This window comes from Piliocolobus tephrosceles, chromosome 3, assembly GCF_002776525.5.
Source record: "Piliocolobus tephrosceles isolate RC106 chromosome 3, ASM277652v3, whole genome shotgun sequence".
NCBI classification, from domain to species: Eukaryota; Metazoa; Chordata; class Mammalia; order Primates; family Cercopithecidae; genus Piliocolobus; species Piliocolobus tephrosceles.
Window position 1 is genome coordinate 90,516,903 of NC_045436.1, and position 26,998 is coordinate 90,543,900.

Genomic DNA, 26,998 nt, shown 5'->3' on the forward strand with positions numbered 1-26,998 from the left:
TCGTCTTTGTTTCTTTTAATGTCTCCAAAGGATTTGGAAATAGTAATGCAATATAACATGAAGGATCTCTCTACTTAAGCCTGAAAGATAAACGTGGAGGCCTAAATATTTTGAACCGGAGATGTTTCCTTGTAAATTTATTATAGATGTATTCCTCCTGAGAGAAATGCATATAAACCGTACATGTATAAATGCACAAATATTTCTCCAGAACAATTTGCTAGAGGTGTGGATTTCCTCATAAAGGAGTAAACTTGAGAGTCATTCTAAGCTGATGGACTTGCTAAATTTCTTTCTCCTTTTTTCTTTCTCATATTATTTGCTAGCCAAAATGGAATCCCCTGGGTTTAAGCCAAAGAAAAATTGGAGAGACAAAATTAGATTTTGCAGCCTCCCCCCCCCCCCCCCCAGGAATGCCTTTTTTTTTTCTTTTTGGTTTCTGACGAATGGCTATAATTTATTTCTACCAAATTTAAATAAGGATTGCTGCCTTGTATGTTTAACTAGGCAGGCAGAGGAAATTGGTTTGTTTAGGAAGCAGTGACTGAGATGCCCTGGCCAAGTTAGTGACAGAGGAGGGCAGAAAGAATCCAGACCAATTTGTATGCAGTATATTTTACTCCCATGAAATAAAACACATTTTTCTCATATTTGCTGAAAAGTAAAACAATAATATTGTACGAAATGTTATACACAGGGTAGGTTGTACATAGCAGTTTCAGAAACATCATTGCATCCACCAGAGAAACTATTCTAAAACTGATATTCACACATTTTTTATAATAATAATAATATGTTAGAAACATACAGTGTGGCATTTAGTATATACACTCCCTTGCTTGCAAGCGAAAAATCCTAATCGCTTCTGTATAACATGCTTTATTTTAAAGCCTAACCTTTAAAAACACTGTTGTGATATTACTAACAACTGCTTTTATAAAATTAATTTGACATTTCGATATATATACATCCTTTCAGTCATTTAAATGTTAACAATGCTAAACTTAAAAAATAACAAGCTTATAGTAATGTTAAAATGTCATATCCAGTCAAACATTTGTTTGTGTATGTGTCCTTGCAACTGTTGGAAATACTTGTAGTGAAAGATGTCAGACACTGAGGACATCCCTTTGAAATCAAAGGAGCTCTCTCTTTGATTCAGTGGTTTCCTTTTCTCTATATAGCTTCTCTTTCTCTCCCTTTCTTTAGTGCCCACGACCTTCTAGCATAATTCCCAGTCTTTCAAGGGCGGAGTTGCCCCATTCGGCACGGTCCTAGGATCCCGGCGCTGTGGGTGCGGCTCACACGGGCCGGTCCACTGCGTACTGGCAAGCACTCAGGTTGGAGGCCGGGTTCTGCACGCTGGCGTAGCCGAAGCTGGAGTGCTGCTTTGCTTTCAGTCTCAGGCTGGCCAGGCTCGAGTTACACGTGTCCCTATAAACATACGGAGGAGTCGGCGGCGCGTAAGGACAGGCAGGCGTCGGCACCGCGGAATTCAGCGATGGGCTGCTCAGGTTGTTCAAGTTATTCAGGCTGTTGAGACTGGAGCCCGGGACGCCCGTCACTGCTGAGGGTACCATGCTGGACGACATGCTCATGGACGAGATAGAGTTGGGTGGGGAGAACATGCTCTGCGATGACAGGGGGTTGACGTTCATAGAGTTGAAGAAGGGGAAGCTCTTGGTGGATAGGGAGGCAGATGTTAGACCCTTGGCGGCCCAGTTGTTGTAGGAGTAGCCTGGGTACATGTCATCGTAGGGCTGCATGAGCCCATTGAACTGCGGCCCGAAGCCATTCTTGCACAGCTCGGCCTGCTGATTGCGCTCCCGCTTTCTCCATTTGGCCCGACGATTCTTGAACCAAACCTGGGAGCCGTTGGGGCAAGGGAGCAAACAGATGCCACAGTGCAGATTAATAAAACTTCCATCAGAGGCCAACCCCCGCCCTCCCCCGACACACACGCTAGCACACTCACACACCCTAGCCTTGCTTCACTGCACCGCCCTGCACACCAAGCTACTAGGGCCAGCTTTCGGTTATTGGCTCGGGTCTCCACCAACCGCGGGCGATCTGGTCTGCTCTGGCCTGCGAACTGGGACTCGGAGCTATGCCATAAACCCCAGCCGAATGCATGGAGACCTGCGGACAGCTTGATCACTCAGTCAGGCTTTTCTCCAGGTCCAAAAACACTTAATGTAAAATAAACGCGGGGCAGCAGGCTTTTCCAACCCTTCTCAGGGCACCTTGCAAAGTTGCTTCCATTCCGAAGCCACAGACCCACGGATGAGGAGAAGGGGCTGGAAAGGCACTAGAGGACCCTCTTCCTCCCTTGCAACTCCTCCCTCCCCTCCCTGACCTCCACTGTCGTCCCCCACCTCCTGGTACGTGCTCCCTTAATAGGGACTAGGCCGCTGACACCCTTTCTCGCCTAGCAAAACAACCAAATAAAGAGCAAAAGACCAACTCTTCGTCAGCTCGTTAACTCCAGGAGCTTGGCATATTAAACTCTGGGAACCCGGAAAGAGTAGTTCTGCAGATTCCCCCTCCTTTCGCTCTGTCCCCTCTTTACCCTAAGCCCACCACAGGCCTGGCCCGCGCGCCAGGCCCAGGCCGGTCGTTTGGCTTTGCAGGCGGCCGCCCAGGCCGGCCGGCCGGCCCCCACCCGTGTCCGGTGGCCCAGCCGCAACCCCGCTCCCAATCCACATCAGGCCTCCCTGTCGCCCCAGACGGCCGCTTTTGTGTATTGGAGCGAGGCCTGGCCTGAGATCTCCGAGCTGACACCGGTGATGTTTCACATTACACATCTCCGCCGGGTCCAGCCGCGTAATCCTTTTCTCTTTTTCCTTTCATTCTTGATTTCCTTTTTATCCCCCTTCCTCTTTGCACCCCACTGCTATAAAAAGCACGCCTCACTCCCACTTGGCTCGACAAGCAGCCGCCCTGGAAGGAGAGGCAGCTGCAAGGAGAGCCCAGCGCCACCGCTACAGAGCACTAGGGCGGAGCTGCGGAATAGCGGGCGGGGTGGGAGGGCGTTTTCGAAGGATCCCAGAAAACCCATAGACTCTGTCTTTATTTTAATTACTTGCCATTTCTACCCCAGACCATCTAAACTTTGCCCAGGCGAGAAGAGTAAGTGAGAGGCCCGTTCCCCTGATGCGCAAGAGAGCTAATGAAAGACTGACCTTGCTCAAAACCACGCCGCCCAGGACCCAGCTGTGGCTCTGGGCAGTTAAACTAAAACCATTTTCAACTTCTTCCCGGCCTTTTATTCACCAGCATAGCCTCATGCCTTGCACAAATGCCACCCAGAGAGTGTCTTCGTTCCCTCTGATTTGGGAAAGCATTTTGGTCTTTATTCTTTTTATCATTGTTGTTTTCTTCTTTTTGCTTTCTCTGCTCTAACTGGGGGCTTTACTTTTCCTACCCAGAGCACTTAACTTTTTTTTTTCTTTTAACAGCAAAGCCTCTGGATGCCGCTTGATTTGCTTGATTCTGTTTTCTGCTCCAGAATCCTAACAAATTTGGAATCTTCCACCGACCAGCATAACCCAGGACGTTGCTATTGGGTAATTTATTTAAGCTCATTTTTGCCAATCCATAAAGTACACATTTGCTACAAAGTTAAGGTAAGCCCTTTTTACAAAACTACGATTATAATTTAGAGGAGGGGGTGTGAGTTTCAATCTCCAGAGTTCAACTCCTGAAATAAGATAAATAAACCAAGCTGAAAAGTCTTTTTTCATTTTTTCTTTCTCCTAAGAGGACTAGCAGTTGTGTATTAAAACTTGGCCCCCGGAGATCACAAAACTAGGAAGTAGGGTGTATGGAAGAGACCTGAATGACCGAAAAAAACGTAAAGAAAGTGTAAGAAGCGCGAACCCAGGAGGGAAAAAGCTGGGACAGGGCCGGCACAAAGGTTTCCCAGGGAGGGCCAACTCGTGTGTGTCTCTGGCGGGTTTTCCTTGTTAAAGGCGCACAGGTTGGAGCCTGTTCTCGGCTCTTGGCCTGGTAGGGATTTTATTAGCTCTGGTCTGGCAATTGCAAGCCAGGAACACAACGCCCTGTGCAGGGGATTGCCCACGCAGGCCGCCTCGTGAGGTCGCAGGATGGCGGGGCAGTGAGCCGGGGCCGTTCCAGGAGCCTGCGCCCGGGCGGCAGTCCTGTAGGCCTCGGAGAGGGAACTGTAATCTCGCAACCAGGCCGCCGCCAGGCCTTCTGCCTTTGCAAAGCCGCGCCCCACCGGCGCCCTCCCACATTCCCTCCTGGTCTACTTGGTCTGTACGTCCACAACATCCTCCCCTTTATCCCTCCCAGACTCCGTGCTGGCTCCTACCCGGACTCGGGCTTCCGTAAGGTTGGTCCACACAGCGATTTCTTCGCGTGTGGACATGTCCGGGTAGCGATTCCTCTGGAAAGTGGCTTCCAGCTCCTGGAGCTGCTGGCTGGTAAAGTGAGTCCGCTGCCGCCTTTGCCGCTTCTTCTTGGACGGGTCCTCGGCGCCCACGTCCTCATTCTTCCCCTGCTGGCTCTTATCTTTCTCTGAAAACGAAACACACACAGTTTCCCGTCAGCATGCCCACCTGCAACGCGAACGCCAACTGGACCGGCAGCAGCTGTGGAAGAGCTGGGCTGCCTGACGCCGGAGAAGGGTGCGCGCGGCGGCTGCGGGCCGCGAGGAGCTCTGCGCCTGTGGGGTGTGAGGGCGCGAGTGTGGGTGTCCGTGCCCCATCTCCTCTCCTCCCCCAGCGCCGCACGTTTTATTTACATGTTTATCTCACCGCAGCGGCAATTCACTTTTATAGACTGTGCTTTCAAGTATATTTATACACCTTTGCGCAGACACACCAAATCTCCTGGGACTCGCACACGCGCGCGGCTTACAAACTCCCTCCCCCCTCGCAGAAAGCTCAGATTTCGATGCGGTTTGGGAAGGCTAGGAAAAGATGTGGGGATTCGGTTGGGCACCCAAGTTCGCCGGCCCTTTCGAAGAAAAAAAATAATGCCTCTTCGCGAAGGGCATTTCTGAGTGGTTTTAGATAATTTCCTAACGAGTGGAGCTCCTCGGGAGCTGAAAGCCGAAAGGAAAACAGGGACAGAGGTGGGGCGGCCTCTGAAGGTCCTCGAATCGAGATGCTGGGATTTTTGTGATCCAGGAAACAGAAGGGAGGCCAGGGTAGGCAGAGAGGGCGGCAGAAAGGCTCGCGCCGTTAGCGCTCGAGGAGGTGGGCTGGTCGAGGGAGAACTAAAGGGATGCGGGGTAGTCAAAATTCCGGCTCCCGGAAGTTCTGCGGAGAGCCAGGCGAACCACCACTCCCACCACGCCTCCCCCTGGAGGGGCTGACTTCCTTGGGGTGAGAGGGAGCGCGTGGCGCGGGGCAGCTGAGCTGGAATGTCTGCAGGGCGGCGCGGCGCCTTACCTGCGGCCTCCGGGCTGGAGGTGTCGGAGATAGTGTGCACCTCCAGCCTGTGCTTGGAGGAGTCCAGGGAGCGGGGCTGACCGGGAGCCAGAACCGAAGCCATGGGTAACGGCTGGGGATGGTGACAGGAGGAGGATGAGGAGACGGCCGACAGCTTGGTCCCTGCTGCTCGGTGCTCCAAGTGAAGCGGGCCTTTCATGCAGTTCATGGACGAGGGAGCGCGCCGCTCTACCAGTCCTGGGCTGCTGCCCCGCCGAGCCCCCGTAGCCGCCGCTGTCCACTCCGGGTCGCGCTCTAGGCGCGGAGTTTCCCCGCTGCGGGCAGAGCCAGGGGACGCAACCCCCGCCGAGTTCTCAAGCCAAGCTGCCCCCGTCTCCTCCGAAAGGCTCAAGCGAAACAGTCCGGAGACCGAAAGTCAGCGGGCAAACGAAGACATGGGATGCAGGCAGAAGGGCACCACTCGGAGAGTCTTTAGGGAGCAGGCTTCCAAGCTCCAAAGCGAAATAAGAGTGGGCAAAGACCCCCTTCTTCTCTCCCTCCCTCCCCCCAAAAACCCCTCCAATAAGGAAAGCTAACGCAGACCGCGCTCTGCCCACCCCCCACGCGGCAGCCCTGACAGCGAAGTGTCAAGAGTGACAGGGACAGGTAGCTGATATTAGATCCCCTGCGGCAGCGGCAGCCGCTGTAGCAACGACGCTGCCCTCGGAGCGCACCCTTCGCAACGCGCACACGCACACCCCCCGGGCGGTCGAACTGAAGCCGGGCCTCGCCGCAGCTCAGCTCCAGGCACCTAGGCGAGCGACGGACCAGATCTGCGGCTCCGCGCTTCCCTGTTGGCCTAACATCTTAAAACCAGAGGCGGGCTTCCTGGGGCCGAGACGTCACTCCGCCGCGGCCCTCCCCAGCCCTCTCCGCCTCCGCCTCCTCCCAGACCCTTCTCCGGGTGGGAGTGACGTGGCTCCGCACCAATCAGAACGCCCCGAGACGCGGTGGAGGGACTGTCCTGCCTGCACCTATCAGCAGTGCGGGGCCGGGCTAATGCCTCGCTGTGCCCACTAGGTCTACACAGGCACGCTCCCGGGAATTCTGCTCCTGCCCAGCCCAAGGCGATCCGGCTTTTAGTACGAACCCAAAGGTGAAGAGATGAGGCTAGGAGTCGAAGGCTTGGGAGAAGAGAGTGGAAAGTTCAAGGGCTGAAAGGTACAAGGATCAACAAACCCCCTCTTTGTGTCTCACTACATCCATTTCCAATCCCCCACCCCATATAAAAAGGAGACATGCTACTTAAAATTAGAAAATTTGAAAAACAGTAACAAATCACTTCTCTGATCTTAAATTTTCCAAACAGCCTGTCAAGTGAATGCTGCGCTAATCTGAAGAAGCTCGACTTTAATTGCAAAGAAGACAGCCCTGAAAAGGCAGGCTAATAAATTAGAAATCGAGAAGCAAATGGACCCGTCAAAAGAAAATTACCTTGACTTTAAAGGAACAACTGTTTGGTGGTTCACTCTGGATTTATACAAGAATAAAAAGTCGCCTCAGATCACGTTCTCTGTGATGCTTATTAGTCCCCGGACAGAAAACACACAATAGAATAGAAACACTAGCCCAGCATTTTCAAAACGCTGAAAGCTTATCCATTCTACTTAACGTTGATTAAGACACATATCCTAGATCTTTCAAATTCCTTGTACACTGTATTAAGCTCGTCCTAACCCGAGAGAGGCACGCTTTAAATTCGACTCTCTTGTTTACTTTATTATCAATCAGATTCAAATCCATAAAGCCTGTAGAATCAACAACCTTGAGCTAATTATATATGAAATATGCCTTAATGAATTTCCATACAATTAAGAATGTTGCCAAATAACCAATTTCAAGGATAATTTTTAACAGTCCTTTTCTTTTCCCAGTGAGCTCAAGGCCGTCTAGAGCCCTTAAAGTCCAAGCAGGCAGCAGGGGTGTGTGTGGGCTAAGGGCGAAAAGCCTAGAACAGCTCTCAACTAGGAAAAGCAAAGCCTTATTTATTTATATAAAACAAACAAAAAAAATCACCTTTGGAGACATCAACTCTTTATAGGACTGTTTCCAAGTAAATTTAATTTCCAAATAAATTAAAGAAAGAAATCCAAACGTATTCAAAATAATTTTTGAAAGTCCTTTTGTCCCCCAGCATAGGTCAGCTGGAGAGGACAAACTAATCTCTCCCTGGGTTTCTGCATTGGCGATTGTTTTATTGTGGAGTTAGTGTTATCATCTCTGAATGTGTATTTGTTTGACGTTACAGTCAATGATTTGCAGTGCCAGCATGAAGTATCTTTAAAACACTCCCTCCTTGTCCTTGTTCACAAGATTGGGAAACTTGTTCAGTGTGGAACAAAATAGATGAAGCAGACTACAAATATATTTGCAATTTATGTGTCTCTCCTTTGCCCTGTCCACCCCCAAACCCTGTCTGCAACTCCTCCCCATTTTAAAATTGTAGTCCAAAGACCCAAATGAGAACTTTTTTTCAATCTTTCTTCACCAGTATCATCCCACTTTAAGAGTAATTTAGCTGCAAGAGAGGAATTTCTTCATAGTAAGATTTAAATCAGCATTTCTGCTTTTAACCTTTTATTCCACTTTACCCCATTCCACACATACAGACACCTGCTCAGAGTGGAACACATCCTCATGTGACAGGTCTGCATTAGCTGAGGCTCATACATCCAGCTATATTAGGTCCTGCAATCTTATCACTAAATTATACACATTACACCAGCAGCCTGTTGGTAAAGAAGGTTAAATTAATTTACATTCTGCTCATTATCTGGTGCTTAAATGACGCATTTTATCCCTGAGATTTGGCGGAGAATCTCCTTCTCAGACCCCACAGCGTTTCACTGAAGACAATGCTCTTACATTTGTAGTGGTTTTTAATCTGATAAGACTCTAATTTGCTTAAGTCTTTTAAATAAGGGTTTTAAATGTTTCTAGCCATTTTCTTATTGAATTTCCTCTAATTCCCCCAAGATCATAAAGTATATGTGTAAAGTAAATATTTCCTCCCATCGCACTGCCAGCCAATGACCTATAACTAAGTCAATAAGAATCCAGCTCTTTTCTGCCCAATGTGTTTACTAATCATATTCCAGTTTCTTCTTTCAAACCTCAGAATAGCTCTGGTCCCCACAATACCATGCCCCTTTAAAGCTTCATTTCATGAAGGGACTCCATCACATTAAAGAATGAAAAAAATCTCCACTGTAGTTAGTATACACAGCCCCTGACTCCTTGTTTTTCAAGAGTCAAACCCCAGACCTGCAAATATTTTTGGAAGCTTGGGTGTTAATGTCTTATTTTAGAAAGCCGAGAAGCTCCACAGAGCCATATAGCTTTCTAACCCCGTCTCTCATAAACCCACAGAATTTTGATTTAAGCTCTGGTGGCTCCACTCTACTGATGGAACTTTCATCACGGCAAATATACATGTACGAAGGACCTCAATCAGCCTCCAAAGTGGTTGAGAAACCCAAGGGCACGTGACCGCTCCTCATAGTACCAACATGTGGGAGACGTTGGAAGCACTGGGGATCAGCAGGCAGCCTAGATGCCTAAAAAGATAAGGAGTCCTAACTTGTGTAGACCCATTGAAGTCAAGTGGTGAATAAAGACCATTATCTAGAGAATTCAGATTACAGTAAAAGCAAAACCATATTTATTTGTATATATATTTACATCCATTTTATATTACAGACACACACACACACACACACACACACACACACACACAGGCTCTGTAAACAACTGACTCAAAGTGAGGATTTTCTTTGCATTTTTCCAGCAGGAGTTTCATCATTCTCCTAATCTCCTAATCACTTTACACACTCACAGCAGCGGCTATTGGGTGACATTCTTCTCAGGCCCCCTGTGTGGCAGGACACCAACATGATAAGTCTGCATGGGGAAAAGGAGGTGTGTGGTGGGAACTAAGAAACACTGTCCAGTGAAAACTCTGTGGCATGGTGGTGGTTGATTTTGGAGATTTAATGTACATAAGACTTGTGGGTGCACAGGCATAGGCAGTATAGATGAGAAAGGGGCCAGAAGTCAAGAAATCTTGTGCATTTTGTGCTTATAGCACTACTGTGACCTCTGGCTAAGTTCTTCTTAATTGGTTTTAGAAATTACTATGAGTTCAGCCTCTAACATAGAAGTTTCCAATATGGAGAACATCAGTGGGATCCTTGTAGGAAAACTGGAGGTGCTGCATGGCTTACTGGGGCAAAGAAGGAAAGCCCAGTGCAGGCGTGAGGTTTTGAGTCTCAGAGACATCAGGGGTTGTCTCGATTGGGGTTTCTTGCTTATTATTTCAAAGAAAGATCCTAGATGAGGAAAATGTGTGACACCGGGTCAGCCATGTTTTGTGCTGGTATTTACCACTGATTATCAGTCTTAAAGTCTTATTTAATTTCACACTCTTCAGTGTTAGTTGTGCAAAGTCCCTCTGGCCATGGTGGTTAGCGGTTGAGCTGCGCCGCCAAACTCTCTGTATCAATGACCCAGGTCTGGCCTGGGACTCAACGAAGTGATCTCTGACTTTTGGAAAGAGTCTGTCTTCAGAGCTCACCCAGAAGATGGCTTAATCAGATATCTCCCTGAGCTGTCAGGCCTTAGAGCGGTGGGAGTCCTGCCTGGCCCAAGCCAGCTCAAGGGCAAGGCCTGCCTGGACTCAGCTTGGAGCCACGTGATGGGCGTGAGTGTGTGAGCTCCTGGTAAGGCACAGAGGTCAGATGGAGACCTTGCACCCTGCCCGAGAAGTGCCCTACCCCCTCCACTATCTGGCTTTTCTGTGCATGCAAAACAAGCTGAAAACCGTCCACTACCCACCACCCCTCATAGCCGTGGAACCAAATAACACAGAAATTAAAAGCTTCACTGTAGCTGTCCTTTTCCCCATTTCCTAAATGGAATTTAAAAAGCTCTGGCTTGTCAAAAGGGGAAGATTATTTTCTGAATCAGAACTCTGTAGATATACTGAGCAACAGCCATCCTCTCTGGGTCCCTGCAAATGGTACCCATCCTTCCATCCCACAGCTCTAGTTGCTCAACCGTTTGAGATTTGGGGTAACTAGCTGGGGGAACAGTGTTCAGATGGCAGTGGGAGTTACCACCTCACACCGGCCTGGGGAAGAGAAGGGAGATTAGAGGAGGGGGCATTTGCTAGAATCACTCTATGAACATGCCGTTAATGCTTCCTCACATTTGCATGTTACCGTCACAGTTTTCCTAGGTGTCCCTGAATCTCCAGAAAGCAACTACTCGCCAAACTAAGTAAGATAAGGACAACGGTATAGCGCATGTGTTGGAAGAAGGGGAAAGGAGGGTGGAATATGAAATCGAGCATAGTTATCCAGGTCAGGAAAGAAGGAAGTGGTAAGGGGCTAAATGAAGTCCCCTCTCACTTTTTTAAACAACAGTTGGATTAAACGCTCATCTATCTTCCTCTTTTTCTCTTTTCTTCCCTCTCCAGCACATGTCCATCTCCCTTTTCGATTTCTTTTGCTCTCCCTTCTTTCTGTTTTCTCTCTCCCAGACATGCTGGTAGCTAACATTCGGCATTAGTTGTCATGGTGACCATAAATCACATAAATCCAAAAATACCCACCTATAATCTGAGATGAAGCTTTTATTTCCCTAGCGAAATAATATTTTAAAAGCTGTCAGCTGACAAAAAAAAGGAACCCACCTCATTGTAGTAACCCAAGTAATATATTACTTCTAAAGGTTTAAATTAAAATGTCAGCCTGTTAAAAACATGCTGGTAGAGTCTTGGACACTCCTCCTGTCAGATCCTCACAAAGAAGTTGACTCTGTCATTCCTGGTCACTCTTTAACATACACACACAATTCTGTATGCTCTCTCCCTTTCTATTAATTTCTTCCTCCCCTACCAACTACTTTAGCTCTCAAAGACTGTATGTATTGGGTTCTAAAAGAAAGGAATCTCCTCCTGGATCAGAAAAGGGCCTCATTGGTTGCTGAAGTGAAAGATGTGGGGTTTGTGGGGAAAGGGTATTAGGACCATAATGGCGGTGGTGGTAGGAGGTCATCCTAGAGGAGTTAAGAAGAAAAAAAAAATGCAGGGAGAAGGACTGGAGGTGGAAAGACAGAGTAACAGAAAACTGAGCAGGGTGGTCAGGTGCTGTGGTGAAGTCTAGCCCCGAAATGGTAGGTATATATTCTCCCACTCCTGCCTTTTTCTCCTCGGAGAGAAAACTTTCCCAATCAGAGACCCTGGGGGGTAGAAGGCGGGCAAACGCCGCTGCACTTGGGCCTTTTGTCTTCTACCTTGGGCTTGTTGTCTTTTGCCTATCTTGGATTACAGGGTATTCGTCTAGATGAAGAGCCATTAATTACCCATTCAGTCAATATTAGGAAGACGACAAAGCTTTTTACATAGGATTAAGAAGACATCAGATTGTTCCATTAGTATATTCCTGCTCACGAATAAGCTTTCGTTATACATTTCCTTTTCCCCCGAGCCGCTCTAACAACTGCTGCATATATTAGCAGCGGGCGGTGCTGTATAACAGCCGAACCAGCCTTAAGAAACTTTGTGTACGGAGTCAGCAGCGAGGAACGCGACCTGTAAAGACCACCTTTGCGGGTAAGGATCCGCAGGGACTGACTACATTGGGACAATTGGTACAATTTCCCCAGGTGGTGAAAAACCACAAAGCCGTGGGGCCCCTTTCCAGTGAGCTGCAGATTTGACTGGGGGCGTGCGGGGGGACAGGGAGAGGGGAGAATGGGATGGCGGAGGTCGGGGGTAGGAAAGAAAATGTAAAAATTCTCCTTACCCCTATTTCGTTGCTTTTTCCTCAAGCCTCATGCCCCCTTCAGCAAGCACCTGTCCCTTCGGCGCTAGCCACAGTTAGAGTTCTCCACCTTTTCTCTACACATCCCCTTCTTTCTGACAAGGCTCAGGACCTTGGTCACTAACCCACGCACCACCATTTTGCGTTTTGCTACAGACGGTCTGGGTTGATCTCGCTGGTGTCCGTGTTAGGATTACAATCGCTTCATAACGGAGAGGAAAACGGGGTTATTTGCTTTCAGGGGGTATATTAGGAGTCCACGTAGTATATGCTCGGCAAACATTCCCTGATTGAATGAGAGGCGCGGGGGCGGGGCGGCGGAGAGGACTCTGTGGCCGCCGAGGCTGCCAGGGTTAACCCAGGTCCTTCGAAGGAGGCTGGGACCGAGCTGCTGCCGCGTGTGAAGGTGTGTGTCGCGGCTGGAGGTGCCACAACGGGCCGTGGAGCCCACCTCCCAGAGGGAGGAAGTCTGTGCACACCAGAGACTTCGGTCGAACACTTTCAGCCCATCCACTGGGCCAAAGCTATTTAACAATGTGTTCCTGAGGGAGGCCGGGGGAACAGGCGTCAGGTCCAAAGGGGCTGCAGCGCAGTCCGATTTCAGCACGGAACCCAGAGCCGCCGCCCTGAAACTTTTTGAGCCAGTGACAGGGGAGGGTCAATCCGTCCTCCTCCTGAAGGTGATGATCATTTTATGAGTTCCACAAGATGAAGGCACCTTTCAGGACCCTCAAAGCAAGAAAAGCCAAAGAAAGGCCTCTTTACTCTAGGGGGTCATTCTCAACTGGCTTCTGCACCATCTTCTGCTAGCTGCGTCCATCCTCTCAAACCTCTGGCTTTTAGGGGTCTCCAGTTGCTCTCGTGCTAGTCCCGTTTCGGGGTTCTATCCAGGCTGGGCATCCTCCCAATGGGTATCAAGGACACTGGGACTCACTTGGGAAGGAAGGCAGAGCCTGGACGCTTAGAGGTGGACTTTGCCTATACAGAACGTTTAGTCTTTAACGAGGACATGCTATTTTGGGGGGTTGGGGAGCAGAGGCGGAGAGGGTAGCGTTATAGACTATCATGGTCCTTTAAAGAAATCATATGTCATTGTGAACTTTTTTCTCTTTAAAAGCAAAGAAAAACTTGAAAAAATACAAGAAATAAATCCTTTGGTTTTACAAGCAGTCTGTGGTCAGGACTTTGGATATTCCAGAAGTTAACTTATAATCAGGGAAGGATAGGTACTCTGTCAACTTTTCCTTCAGCAGTGCTATAACTTTGCCCATTCACATGTGATTTTTTTTTGGTTTTGTCTACTAGTTCCTTAAAAGCCAATTAAATTAAGATTTTCAGCATTTCTTCTCATTACATGCCTTTTCGTAATTAATGGCATTAAACGTGTTTGGGCAGCAATTTTTCTTTTCGGTCTAAAAGTAGAAAACAGACACACTGAGTGTAGGGGAAGAGCCTTTCACGTGCACTAAAATAGTGCGGGCCTCAAAGTAATGGTTAAGAAAGCAATCATTCACTATTTCTAGTTCTTTATTAGCTAGTTACCGAAAGAGAACTACCAGGGGTGCCTGCCCGGCTAGTGACTGGCGCAAGCAAGACTCCTCGGCTCTTAGCCGTTTCCTGCTGACATACGAGGATCCCATCCCACCGTAGGCTTCTCCACCTGTCCTCAGAATGCATTCTCCATGTCTAGGAAACCCGGGGTGGGGACTGGGGGAAACAGGAGACATTGTGTGTCTCTCTGGCTCCCCGCACAATAAGAAATGTCAGCCTCGGCTTGGCGACTGCGAGCCCGCCCTGCGCGAAGCGAGATTGAGGAGATCCTCTAGTCTGACCGGAGCCAGGGCTGAGCCCGCACAAAGCATTCTCCCCAGAAGTCATCGCTGCTCTTGATTTTTAACCATATCCCAAACATACTACGGTCTAATAATTTATTTTTACTACCGATTATCAAACAGTAGAAGAATTTAACACAATCTAAATGACAGAAATCACACGACGTTATCTCTGCATTGCCCCCATTTAACCCCATGGGGTTAATCTCGGACAAGTGAGCGTTTAACTGGCCCAGCAGGGCGACTGGTGGTGTAGAGCAGTGTCCAGGCGTGAAGCACCAGATCACTTTAGACGCTCCATTTCAACAAATGATCATTTTCTCTCAGATTCACGGGGAAACTCCAATGCAAGATCTTTGTTTTCTTCTTAGTAATACGATTTGTTTTTTTGGCCGGGGTCCCAAATCGTCCCCCTCCATCCCATATTACATTTGTATTCTTACACTTTAATCCGGAAAGAGGGGGTTAGGGGCTGAGGGCTGTGGGGAGGCTTTATCTGCTCACATTATCAAAGGTCAACAGCCTCCTAAGGCTAGGCACTTATTCACTACGGAGTCAGGAAAATAGAGGAACAGTAAATTTGAGGTTCCCCCCCCCATGTATTTGAAAAGAAAGACATCTTCTCTCCTCCATCCCTCATACACACACACACACACACACACACACACACACACACACACCCCTACAGAACAAGTTTCAATTCAGGAAAGGCCTGTGGCATAGGTTGGAGACTTTTTTAACTTTTTACTTAAGCCTGCAGACCTCCTCTGGCAATGTCCCTCGACCCCTCAAGAGTGAAACCAGCCAATCAAGCAACGATATCGCCAAAACCCAAGGCCTGGCAACCAGTACTTCAGGCAGGTTCGCGTCGACAGGGGCAAACCTCCATTCTACCCTGGGCTGCTAAGCACAGTGGCTGCCCTCCAGCTCTGCAGGAATATTGTCAGCCCGCCTCCCCTCCCTCAACCAGCCAAAGCAAACCTTCGCCAACTCAAGTTTCCCGTGTTTGCCTCCCGCGATAAACCGCGCACCCACAAGTCTCGGTGGGGCGTGGCTGAGAGCCTGAGGGGTTGAGTAGGCCCTGGTGGTGTTGGGCGCAGTGGGATATGACGAGCGACAGAGGTCGCTGTTGGACCACTTTTCCACGCCCGCCAAGGCGCCGAGGTTTGCTGGAGAGTGCGAGGGGCTCAGACCACAGGGAGAGAGCGAGAGGGAGGTGTTGGGTCTCAGGAGTGCAGTATAATTTGGGGAAAGGAATTAACGTCCCTGAGACGGCTGCTTCCCGTCCCACCCAGAGGCCGAGTGTCTAAATTCAAGCAGCAGGCGCGCCAGGTCTGGCGGCCTCGCCTCCTTGCGCTTCGCCCGAGGCTCAGAGTCCCAGAGGCGGGTGCCCAGCGCGCAGCCTGCGCTTCCCTCCCGGCCTTACCATTGGCGCCAGGATGCTGCCGCGGGAAGAGCTTGCTGCTGGCTGCCTCTTTTCGGCTCTCAGGAGAGTCCGTGAACTCGACCTTTTTGATTTCGGAGTCTTTGGAGAAGAGACATTCAACGGCCGCCGGCTGCACGCCTGGGCCACGCGCGCGCCCGCCCCACGTGCGGAGAGAGGAGCCCCGGACCGTGGCCGAAAGGAGCCGGGGACGGGAGGAGAGGGAGGGGCGAAGCAGGCCGGAGGAGAAAGAGGGACAAAGAGCAAAGACCCAGTTAGAGGAAAGAGCGGACGGCATCCCCGTCCCCCGGACCCTCTGGCAACCCGGGGCAGGATGGCGTACTCTCTCTGCGCCTCCCCGGCTGCCCGCGGTTCCAGCCGGGAGGAGTAGGATGGGGGGCTTCGGTATACAGCGCGCCGCTGCTTCCTTGTCCACCGCCCCGCCACAGAGAGAGGTCACTGGCGATTTGGTTCTGATTTCCTTCCTGCCCAGGCTGGCCCCTCGGGGAAGCGCCCCTCGCTGGGGCCTCACCGCAGGGCCGGTGCCCTCTTGCCGCCCTCACGTGGCGCGGCCTCCCGTCCGATGACCCGGGCAGGAGAAGGGGGCTCTTACCTAATTGCACACACGCCGACACCAGTTTGCGGCAGTTGGTCTCCATTCCCCGTTATCTGCAAAACAGAAGAGAAGGAAGGCTGTAAGAAGCGGCGACCATCGAGTGCGCAGGGCTCAGATGGGACTACCCGTTATGCTAGCTGTTAGGCGCCTAGTGTGTGCTAGACTTCAGGCGTGTTTTTCCGACCTGACAGCCTCTGTCTGTGCATCAGCGTCTCCAGCCTAGCCTCGGGCCCATGACATCTAGATTTTATCAAGAGGGGATCTCCCTCTAGAGTTGCCGCAAAAGGGCCCAGAGGTTAGAGGACTCTAAAACCACAGTGTGCTGGAGAGGCTGTGGACCTACTTTCAAGAATCTCGGTGCCGGGGTTAAGAACCCATCTGAACGCGATGGCAGGGGGAGTGGGTGGGTGGAGAGGACTTTTCTCTTTGGGAAGCTGTATGCAAAGACCACCCTTCAGTGCTTGTCCATTAGTCGGAGCTCAGCAAACATTTGTACAAAGTCAGAGCCAACGTGACCCTATCCTAGACAGCAGTTTCCCTCGGTTTTCTGTAATTCTGAAACGCACGGGCTCTTGGCCTAGGTTGTTCCAGGAGCGAGCAGACTTCGGGCCTCTCATCCATCAGGAGCCGCTTTTCCATATTTAGCCACACTTTCTCCTAGAGATACTAACCCGGCCATTTATTTACCCTAAAGTATGATTTAAGATTCCAGAGAGACACCGGGTGGACTAAGCGAGACTGAGGAGAGCAGGGCAAACGTTCTTGGAGGGTTTACTGCCCGACGAGGACGGAGAAAGAGCTCTGGTATAACTGCTACCCAGTTCTCCCCCTTTCTCTCCAGGGCAAGCCAAATCTTTTTCACGTTTTCAACCACAACGCAGCGAGCCAAGCATTTAACGCGCTCCCCCTTATTTGCCACAGGCAAGTCGGGAGAGGTGGGTCTCGAGGGGCTCCACCCGGTGGGTACAAGAGCCGCGGTTGCTTTAAAGACAGAAGAAAAGAAGGTCCAGGGCTCCCTAGGCCCCTTCGATCTCAGCGCCTGCCTCTCTCCACGCTAACCAGGGTACGCCGGCGACCGCAGGGCCCACTTCGCGCGGGTGCGGGGATTGGGGTGGGAGGAGGCATTGTTGGGTTGGCGGAGGCACAGAGGCGGGGCAGGGAGCTGTGGGCCTGCCTGTGGCCTGAGTCGCGTTTCCCTGCGTCTCGGCCTCTCCTGAAGGGAGCGGGTCCCTGGGAGCCTCTGGCCAAGGTTGCTGCCTACAGGCGGGGCCGCCTGGCGCAGTGGCGTGGGGATCCAGGGTGGGGACCCCCAGGAGGTTCCCCCACCCGCTAGCGAGAACGCGGGCAGGGACTCTGCCGATTCGATCCTTGTGGGCCCGTGGGCCCAGAAGTAGCAGTTTGGCGGCTCCAGATTTAGTGATTCTGCAGTAAAATCACAGGATTAGTCCCTGATTGAGATGTCTGTTCGTGAGATATTACAAAATTCATTATCACAGCTTTCTACTAACTCGATATGAAGTAACACAGATGGGATTTTATTAGTCCAGACTTCAAATGTTTACTTATGATAATTTCAGAGGAAATTTGCATGTCATCATCATTTCGATAATCTTTTTTTTTTTTATATGTCTGAACTGGCTGCATTATTAGCTGGTAGCCGGAGCACTACAGATGGTAACTGCAAATAGTTTTTATTTATTATTTTTTTAAAGAATGAAATATACAAAAGAAAAAGATTGGGTTGCTCAGTATAAAGTCAGTCAATTATTACACATTCTTCCCCCCACTCCCCCCTGCTTCAGTGCTGAAGACCAAACAAAGCAATACAAAACAAATCTTCAAGAACTCATAGAGCTCCACTCTAAGGACTGAAAAGAAGGTCAAGGCGTGTTCCTTAACTCACTCCTACATGTCCTTGTGACTTGGAGATTTATTTTGCAGTCAAAATGAGCCTTGAGACCTGCATTTTTATGCTTCATTTAATGACCAGGCCTACTAGAAGAATGGAGTCTAAATAACTGGGGAAAATAATTTTTTAAAAAGAGACCCCCAACTCCCGCCTGCTGATCCTTAAACTTGCCCTATCAAGGCAAGTCTTCTCTGAGAAATTTGGCTGCCAGACTTTGGGACTGGCTTCAATGGCTAATCTCACAAATTGAGATGGGAGACTTTTCCTGATGGGAGGTAGTTCTCACTCCCAAAGTTCATGTTCTGGTTGGAATGTATATGCCAAGGAATCTTGTTTGGGCCAACTTGGGTTTTATATTGTGAGCACGCAAAAAGCACTACACGGCTAATGGAGGACGCGGAACCATGGCAAAGCAGGCAGGCAAGCCCTAAGAAATAAAATAATTTGCTTAAAAATAATTTCTGATGACTGCTGCAAGAATGAAAGTGCAGGAAAAATACAGTTCGAATAATCCCAAATCCTTTCACATCTCCTCCCTTTTCGTTCACTTTGTTACCCCATAACAAAATCTTTAATGGAAAGTTTAAAAATAAACAGCACAGGAGCATGTGTTTTAAATGAACTAAATTTTGAAATTAGCCAGTAAATTAATTTGTAGTAAGTAATTATTTAAGGAAATTAAAATACTGCTCGATTCAGTTACGTATTTTACCATGTGTACGCGTTCTTTATAACCAATTAATATAAGTGCTTTAGGAACATGTGAAGACAAACACACTTAAGGAACAAAGCATCTAAATAATTGAAGTGTAATTTTGCTGAGTTAAAGTAAAACATCCATAAATGAAATAGCTATTTAATTTTTTAGGGAAAGTTTGATTGTTGAAATCTTGTATGATCATGTTACTTCAACAAAAATCTTCAATTTATTTTGCTTATGTGCTTTGTTTTCTTGATATTATTGACATTTGAATTTTAGATGGATTTCTGCCAAAATGATATTTTGTGTGATAAAAGCATCTTTATTTTTGATTGATGGACTAAAAAGAATGCAAGGAAATTTCTCTAAATCAGATTAATTTTTCACAAAAATATTTTAGAATGTATGAATTCTGATATTTAAATTTATAGTAGTAAAAGTTTTCTCCGTTTAGTTTAGTAAGACAATACTCACACAAAAGAGTAAAAAAATCACAGCACCCTATGATAGTTTGATTTCTAAATTGCTTAAGAAAGTAAAGTGATTAAACTGGAAAAGAAGAACATATTTCTGAGGTTTAGAATCGAAATTTTTTTTCTTAATCTCCAGTTGGAAAATAATTATCTGCATCCATTTAAAATGTATCTTCTGAAGTGCGAGATTGGAGTTGACTGGTGATCAATTTAAAGGAGTTATAATCCAAAGAAATGGTGCAAGCTTGGCATCCAGGCCTGGCTCCCAGGTAATTCGCTTGGGCCTGAGAGGTCACTAACTGCCATTTAAGATGGAATCTTTTTCTTTTCTTTTTTTTTTCCAATGGATAACAATGGGAAAGGGGCTAATCTTCCAGTAGCTGAAACTTTGTACCCAGCCCTTTATCTTGAGAATGCTAATCCTTGGCCCCAGGATTTGTTCCTGCAGTGTTGGCACCGAGATTTAAGGGAAGATACCTCATTTTAAATGCCAGCCATGGTCGAGCTTCCCACTCGACTTCAGCACCCGGTAGATTGTTAGTGTCTGTGGCGGGGGACGAAAGGAACAGGGCTTTGCAAGGTCTGTTTGCCAACTGCGTTACCTTGGGCGAAACGCAGCCCCAAAAGCCACAAATCACCTACGGTGAAGATTCTCCGAAGTGGAACAAATTTCCAGACTCGCATTATCTCACATCCCTGCGGAATAGATGGCCTCCACTTACCGGCTACCGGGAGAGAGCTGCTGTCTCCGCGTCCCACTGCTTCCCGGGACAATTTCCAGCGAGCCGAGGCTCCGGCTGCACGGCAAGCGCCCGAAAGCCGGGCCTCAGAGGACTGCAGGGCTCCTGAGGTTGCCAAGTTCCTAAGGAGTCCACGGGTGCGCAGGGGCCTCCGAAATCTAGCCGCCACTGGCAGTTTCTCTCTGCTCCTCTCCAGCTTTCTCGCTCGGTCTCGCACTCTCTCTCCCCTCCCTCCCTCTCATCCCTCTCTCTTCCCTCTGCTCCTGCTCCGTGTGGGGAGTGACGTGACGTCAGCAGAGATTCCACCAAACTCCACTGCACAGTGGCGCGCGGGCGGCCGGCCGAGCCCGGCTGAGCGGCTGGCGATACAGGAGCGAGCACAGCGCCCGGGCGAGCGCCGGGGGGAGCGAGCAGGGGCGACGAGAAATGAGGCAGGGGAGGGAAGTAGAGGCCGGCGGGCCGAAGAGTCGGGAGCCGGAGCCGGGAAAGCGAAAGGAGAGGGGACCGGGCGGGGCACTTAGGAGCCAACGGAGGAGCAGGAGCACGGACTTCCACTGTGGAAAGGAGGACCAGAAGGGAGGATGGGATGGAGAAGAACAAGGAATCTGCGCCAAGCTGGCAGCCCTAATAAATCAGAGGGGGAGCGCCAGGGCAGCGGGGAGACAGAAAAGCACTTCTGGGGAGCAAAATCAGGACGGGCTGGGAGGAAGCGACAGGGAAAGTGGCCAAAGAGACGGAACAAAGGACACTGTGCATGAGTTTGTTTGGGAAGAGGCGCGTGGAGTGTGGGTGTGAGCGTGCGTGTGTGACCTTCTTTCAGGCCTGCAGAGTTGAGGAAAGAGGTCACAGCACAGAAGGACTGCAGCGGGAGGAAAGTGAGGGACCGATAGAGGGCGGGAGTGGAGGTGGGCGCGGTGGGGATGGGAGAGGATGAGTGAGGAGAAATCTGAAGAATGGAGTGAACTAGTGGGAGAGGGTGGGAGGGCCACAACCGTAAGCGAGCGAGCTAGGCTTGTCAGCTGGGTAAGGCCGGGACTCTGGGCCCAGTTTAGCGGGACACCGCGCCCGAGGTCAAGGCGGGTGGACTAGGCACGCTGAGAGTGTCGGCGCGCAGGTGGGCACGGCCACGCACTGACCGGTGTTCACGAAGGGTTTGCGCTGGACAAGGCTCAGATGCTTATAGAGTCTAGAATTTCCTCTGCTGTACCTACATTCAACAAGTTCACCCTGGGTCACGGATATCTCATTTTTTAAAATGACGAGGTTAAGGTTCCTGGCGAGGATGGTATTAAATTGCACGGGATGGAAGTGGGGGTGGGGGAGAGAGTTCCCTCAACTCCACATTTGCTCCTGTAAAGCAAAGAGTATGTGAAATTACAGGGGATATTCTCATCCGAAAAGTGTGCCTTACTTCTGAACCCTGATTTTCTGATTTCTTGACTTGAGCAAAGACGTGTATTTCGGTAGTAAGCAGGATATTTTGGCTCTATCCTGCCTTTGAGTGGAAGGACTATAAATATAATTCGCCTGGAGGACCAGGTGTGAAGGCTTCTGCCAGGCATATGGGACAATGTTTTTTCAATCTCAAGGGCATCCTGTTAATGTATGTTTTTGAAAAGTGTTAGAACACAGCCATTGCTCCTGGATTCAGGTTTTCCCACTAATATTAATTCCTGCTTGGGAGCAAAACTCAGGCCCTCTATTAAAAAGACCTCTCTTTGGTCCCTAATTGAGAATAAAGCTCTCTCTAAAAGTTGTATCGCTCTTCCTACATCAATATATCAATATTCACAATTTTAGGAATATATAATGACTCAGGAGAATGTGCATAAAATAGATACATTTTAAAAAGCCTGGTGCTTAAAACTAACCCTAGTCACTATATAGGTGCTGGCTTTCCCTACTTTCGGGGGCTGTCTGGAACATGTTATGTGTTTTCTTGAATTACTCCGTGTTTTGAATTCATTTGAGTTAGCAGTAAAAACAGGCAAACAAACTTGCTCAATTTGTTTTGAGTGCTAAATCCCTTCACTTTGAAATAGCTAACAGTCGACAGATGGACTCATTTTATGGAAAGGGTTAGCCTCTTCAGCCACGAAGAAAACCGATTAGAGATCTACATTTTAAGCCATTTCTAACCTCCACATAACATCCGTGAAAACTCAAACTTTCTCTCTTTACCCAGTGGAAACTCAAAGCAGTGTTATTTAAGGGGAGAGAAATGAGGGGGAAAATGCCCACGTGCTGTTTAATTGTATTTCCTCTCTGACTCTGAGAATTTCTATTTTTGGTTTTTGAAATCTCACCGAGGCAAGAAAATCAAATTGATTCAACAAGTCCCACAGCTGAACTCTAATTACAGGACACCGGAAAATGCAGTCCGAGAAAGACATTTTCACCTCTGCCCATCGACGATTTTTGCAGCCTCCCCACTCCTCTGAGTAATGGGCTAATATAACCCTCTCTTTTTTTTCTTTTCATTTTGTAGAGATTAAGAGGCGCTCGTAGCAGAACGGCCTCGCCTTCAGCTGGTGGCAAGGAAAGGCAGTCTTACGGAAAAGTTGGAAGAGAATGAGAAAACCAAAGACAGAAAGATTCAGAGACCCACGGAGAGACACAGGGAGAGGGAAGGGAGTTTCGGTGGAAAGACGCACAGATATGCGCGTGCAACTCCCTCCCCTCTTTCAGGTTTCAGAGGTTTGCAAACCAGGGCTGAGAGGAAGGGGCTTGGGAAGCTCACGTTCCCCTCGGCCCCCCTTCTGTCTGGACTCTCGCCCGCCAGGGGCTGGTTAACCCCAGTCCCGGCCGCCGCAGACACTGCACTGAGCTTTTGGGTCCTCGCCTCGCCCAGCGCCAGTGCAGCTGAAGTGAGCAGCTGGTGGGAAATGCAAATGGCTCCTGGAGAAATAGAAGATACAGAATGATTCTCATTCCCTCCTCGAGTGTGTGGAAGGAGCTGGACATACGTTTCACGCTCCTAATCCTTCTTTTACATTTTTAGTCATACTCCTATTAAACAACTAATTAATGCCCAGAATCACCAGGGAATACATTAGGCATGCAATCGTAGAAGCAGGGTACTGAGGGGCTACAAACCACCGAGCTGATTTAAGACGTGGATTTCAGGTTTTTCCCTTGTCAAAGCAGTAAAGGAAGAGTGGGCCGTGGCGACTGTATTTAGATTTCGATTACTTCAAATTAGAAGGGGGTGGAGGGAGCGTCCAAGCAAAGCAAGCAATTCTCTGCCCTGCAGATGTAAACAAGATTGTAGCATCAAAGGTACAAGCTCCTTTAGGGCAAGATCGCCTGGACTGGGAGCCTGGGGAGGGAAAACACTAACCTTACGTATCTGTGAATTTCAAGGATGTTACACTTTTACGTAAACAACTCCAGTGCGGATCCTCTGGTAATCCCTGGGAGTAATCCCACCATTCTAGAATATTAAAACTTTTTTTCCTCGTCAAAGAGTATATCCTTTTTATTTCCTCAAAATCTTGAACTATGTTTAAAGATAATAGTCTTCCAGTAAACTAGAGCATTGGACCATTTCCTTCACCCTTTCCTACAGACATTTCGATGATCTGATTTTAATGTGTGGGTGGCACAGGGAATTAAAAACAGCCCACAAAACTAAGCTTAGGTGCAACAGTGCTGGCTAAGTGGGTTCAGATAATTTTTAGTGAGAATCTCATTTACATTCCTCCCCACAGTATGTTGAGGCAAGTGATAGAACTGTTAGAACGGGAATCAAATTGGAAAGCTCAGGGAGGACAACAATTGCGTGATTAAAGTGGGGCAAAACCGTGGACAAATATGGGGTGACCTCCGCCAACTCTCTCTCATCCAAGAGTCAGGATTTGGGAAAGGTACAGTATTATTTCAGAGCCCGCTGTGACGGGCTGTGCGCTACCATTTACTTTCTTCACTCTGGATTATGATCTCAACCCTGGCAAGCAATTTCCCCAGCTCCTTATCTGACAACAAGCGAGTATGTAAATACCAATGGCTAGCGATGTTTAACTGCCTCAAACATTATTGATTTGTTGGCTGTTCTAAATTGTCTTCCTAGTCCAGGTCTTGTTTCCGAATTGTCTATTCTAGAGGTTTGATCCATGCCTCCGATGCTACAATACAATAATTGTTTTTTTTTTTTTTAAGGCATTTAAGATGAACCAATTGATTTGCATATAAATTAAAATTACTATGCGTTGCGGATTCCAGTGTTTTATAATCATTTCGAAATTAGTACTTAACCACTTGAGCTAAAAGAATATATAAATGTCTGTATTGACTCACTAATGAATTACCCAATTAAAACGTCCTGGAAATGCTGGGCGCTGCAAAGATTGTTAAATCAAGACATATTACAGGAGGGATGAAGATTAGAAAGGTAACAGACCAATATCTGGAACTCAAAACGGAGTTTCCGGTGATTCCTAGCTTTAATTATGGAGCAGGGGTCTTTCTCTTCTGTTGTTAAAAAGATTTTGTGCTTGTTTGTGAGTGCATTCAAGTGGAAGGAGCGCTCCCAAGGCTACGGTGGCTCAGGCCCTTTGCTCGGACTGGGACCTTACAGTTCTAACTCAGGAGCGTTAAACTCTGGAAGACTCCGGGGCAGCCCTTGGAGGTGCGTGGCCCCGCAAGCCGCCAGGCCAAGCTTCCTCTTTTTGTCTGCCCCTCCGGCAGGCTGGGCGAGCTATTGCAGTGAGCTTTCCGCGCAATCGAAGAGCTGGAACCAGAGCCCACATTTAATAGATATGCTAACTGAGCACTTACCTTCGTCCTGAGAATAGGAATAAAAGGTAGCTCTTCTTAAGAGAGGCAGTGCAAAGGCACGCTATAGGAGTTCAGAAAAGGCTGGCGGCGGGAAATCTGTAGCCTGGGGGCTAGTCAACATCTCCTTTCATTTCAAGCACTTATTGATTTGCTGTTGTCATCTTTGGCGACGCAGAAGGACACTTGAAAGAATTTCTGATGGGGCTCTGATCTGAGAAAGGAGGTGACCTGCCCAGGCTCCCACCAAATTCTTAATTACCACATCAACTGCTTTTTTTTTTATCCCCCACCCGACTTCCTTCCCCCATGGCAACTGAGTTTGCTTATTCTTAACTTTTTAATTATTCAGAAACTCCTTACCGCTCAGTGGCTTCCCTTCTTCAGCAGTTTTCTATTTGAACCTTTTCCCCCTTTCCGTGGTAGGGCCTGTATATTGATCCCTCTGACCTTTGGCACATCTGTGTCCTCCGAAATCTCTCAATCTTTTCAGATTTGAGGATGGAAGGCTCCACCCTCTCCACTGTGTGCACACATTCAGAGATATGAAAACTTACACAGACTGCCTTCAAACCCAGGGGATCTAACAGATGTTCCCTTTCCAGTTTGTCTCTTGAAATCTGAAATGCCTGCCTGATTCCAACTTGGATACCACTCTCTCTTGCCCTTCCTTTTTCAAAGCAGTTTGGACATGTGTACAAGTGTGCCCAGAGCATCTCCACCCATATTCTTTACCAATCTGTAAATAAAGAAGAACTAACGAAGTAGATTGGCATATAGATTGCATCAAGACCAGAATCCCCGGTTTCTGGATTCCCCATTCAATTCTGGCTGTCATCTACATTGAGAGAGTCATTCCAAGCAGAGGCCCGTAGAAACCTGCATTGTGGGACAACAGGTAAAGCCACAGTAAAAAGTGGAATAATTTTAAAGTCATTTCATTAGAATGTAAATTGTATTTCTGGGTTTTGTTTGTAACCACCTAGTTTTAGCATATACAGAATTAGACAGGAAAAAATAGGTCAACACAGTTGTTAGTACTAGAGAAGACAAAGTCCATGGGCTCATCAGTGAAAAGAAGATCCCCGAAGTCTATAACTTTTGATCTTTTAATTTAATTTATAATTGTGGGAATGAATAAGACACCAACTGCTTTATGCATTTCATTTACATCGATCAATTTGTGTTTCCATCAAAAGCAGTTATATAGAATTTCTTTTAACTTCTGGTAGCAAGTTCAGAAAATAAAGCTTACAGCCACTTGGAACTGGATACATCTCTTGAGCTGACCATTCCTGTAAGTGCAGGAATATAATATAGTTCTTCTATGGTCTTTTTGTACTCATTCAGGGTTTGCGAGTCCTTATCAGGTCTGACATCACTGTTTGGGTCTACATTAATTAAAAGTAAATTTGATTTCTATGCTGATTTTAAAACAGCCTATTTGGCCAGCACAATCTTGGTTTTCAAATTACAAAAACCTTTTAATACACAAAGCTCCCAGTTTTTGCCTCCTTTAGCTCCTTGCTCCTTCAAAACTTCTATTTTAATTGGTGTAAGTAATAATAATTTGTATTACTATTTGTACTTCTTTTATTTTTTTGGAGATTGGGCTGGCTTTCAGAGAGAACACCAGCATCACCACCACCACAAACAACAAAATCTAAAAGTGAAGCCCTTTCTTGCATGATAATTGGTACTTGGAATGCTTCTGACTTACTCAATGTCATCTTAGAAAGGTACCTTGTAAACTTTCTTGGAATTTCTAGCAAGAGTTTGTAGTAACTGGAACAACTTCTCTCTGGGAAGATATCCTCTTTGATGGGCTTTCAGTTTCTGGAGGAATAGATTGAGAGTAATTAGGGCGGGAGGGGACATTGGAAGTTGGCAGCTACGTCAGCTGAAACAAGCCTGGGTTCAGTGAGGTGATTGATGCTGTGGTTGATTCCCCACCCCGAGTTTCTCTTTAATTGGGGCACTGACTTTTCCCACTATGGGATCCCAAGGCACTTGGTGTGTATGCAGATTCCTCCCTCCTGGTCTTTACCATGTGGTTTCATAGCAGGTCTCTGGTTCAATGATGTTTTATAGTCATAGCCCTCATATTCATTATCATGATCTCAATGTTTAGGCTTTAATGTATTTATATGAAAGCTGCTTTATTAGTAAGCTGGAGTACACAGGAGAGATGGGGGCAAGTAAGGACTCAGCGGAACTCAAATTCAGACATGTTTAAATGGCTTTGACTGTGT

The 26,998-nt window shown here is 48.0% G+C and overlaps 1 protein-coding gene across 6 annotated transcripts; it reads right to left on the reverse strand.

Moving 5' to 3' along the window:
- Positions 1-599: 599 nt before the first annotated feature.
- On the reverse strand, positions 600-25,312 carry PITX2 (paired like homeodomain 2). 6 transcript variants are annotated; one of them, XM_023219894.1, is made up of 6 exons: positions 25,110-25,312; positions 19,956-21,323; positions 16,149-16,204; positions 15,539-15,676; positions 4,334-4,539; positions 600-1,865 (listed from the first exon to the last, which is right to left on the reverse strand). In XM_023219894.1, the coding sequence occupies exons 3-6, from the start codon at positions 16,192-16,194 to the stop codon at positions 1,302-1,304; spliced, it is 954 nt and encodes a 317-aa protein (XP_023075662.1). In that variant the 5' UTR covers positions 16,195-16,204; positions 19,956-21,323; positions 25,110-25,312; the 3' UTR covers positions 600-1,301. The 6 variants fall into 6 exon arrangements, with proteins under 6 accessions (XP_023075662.1, XP_023075663.1, XP_023075665.1 ...); XM_023219895.1 differs by lacking the exon at positions 19,956-21,323; XM_023219897.1 differs by lacking the exon at positions 15,539-15,676.
- Positions 25,313-26,998: the final 1,686 nt, after the last annotated feature.

What these genes read in the sequence shown, in the direction of transcription:
- PITX2 (XM_023219893.1), bottom strand. Translation starts at nt 5,625, where the DNA reads ATGAACTGCATGAAAGGCCCGCTTCACTTGGAGCACCGAGCAGCAGGG. An exon ending in CTCCAGCCCGGAGGCCGCAG is followed by an intron (nt 4,540 to 5,417) that starts GTAAGGCGCCGC and finishes TTTCGTTTTCAG; the next exon opens with AGAAAGATAAGAGCCAGCAG. An exon ending in TTACGGAAGCCCGAGTCCGG is followed by an intron (nt 1,866 to 4,333) that starts GTAGGAGCCAGC and finishes AACGGCTCCCAG; the next exon opens with GTTTGGTTCAAGAATCGTCG.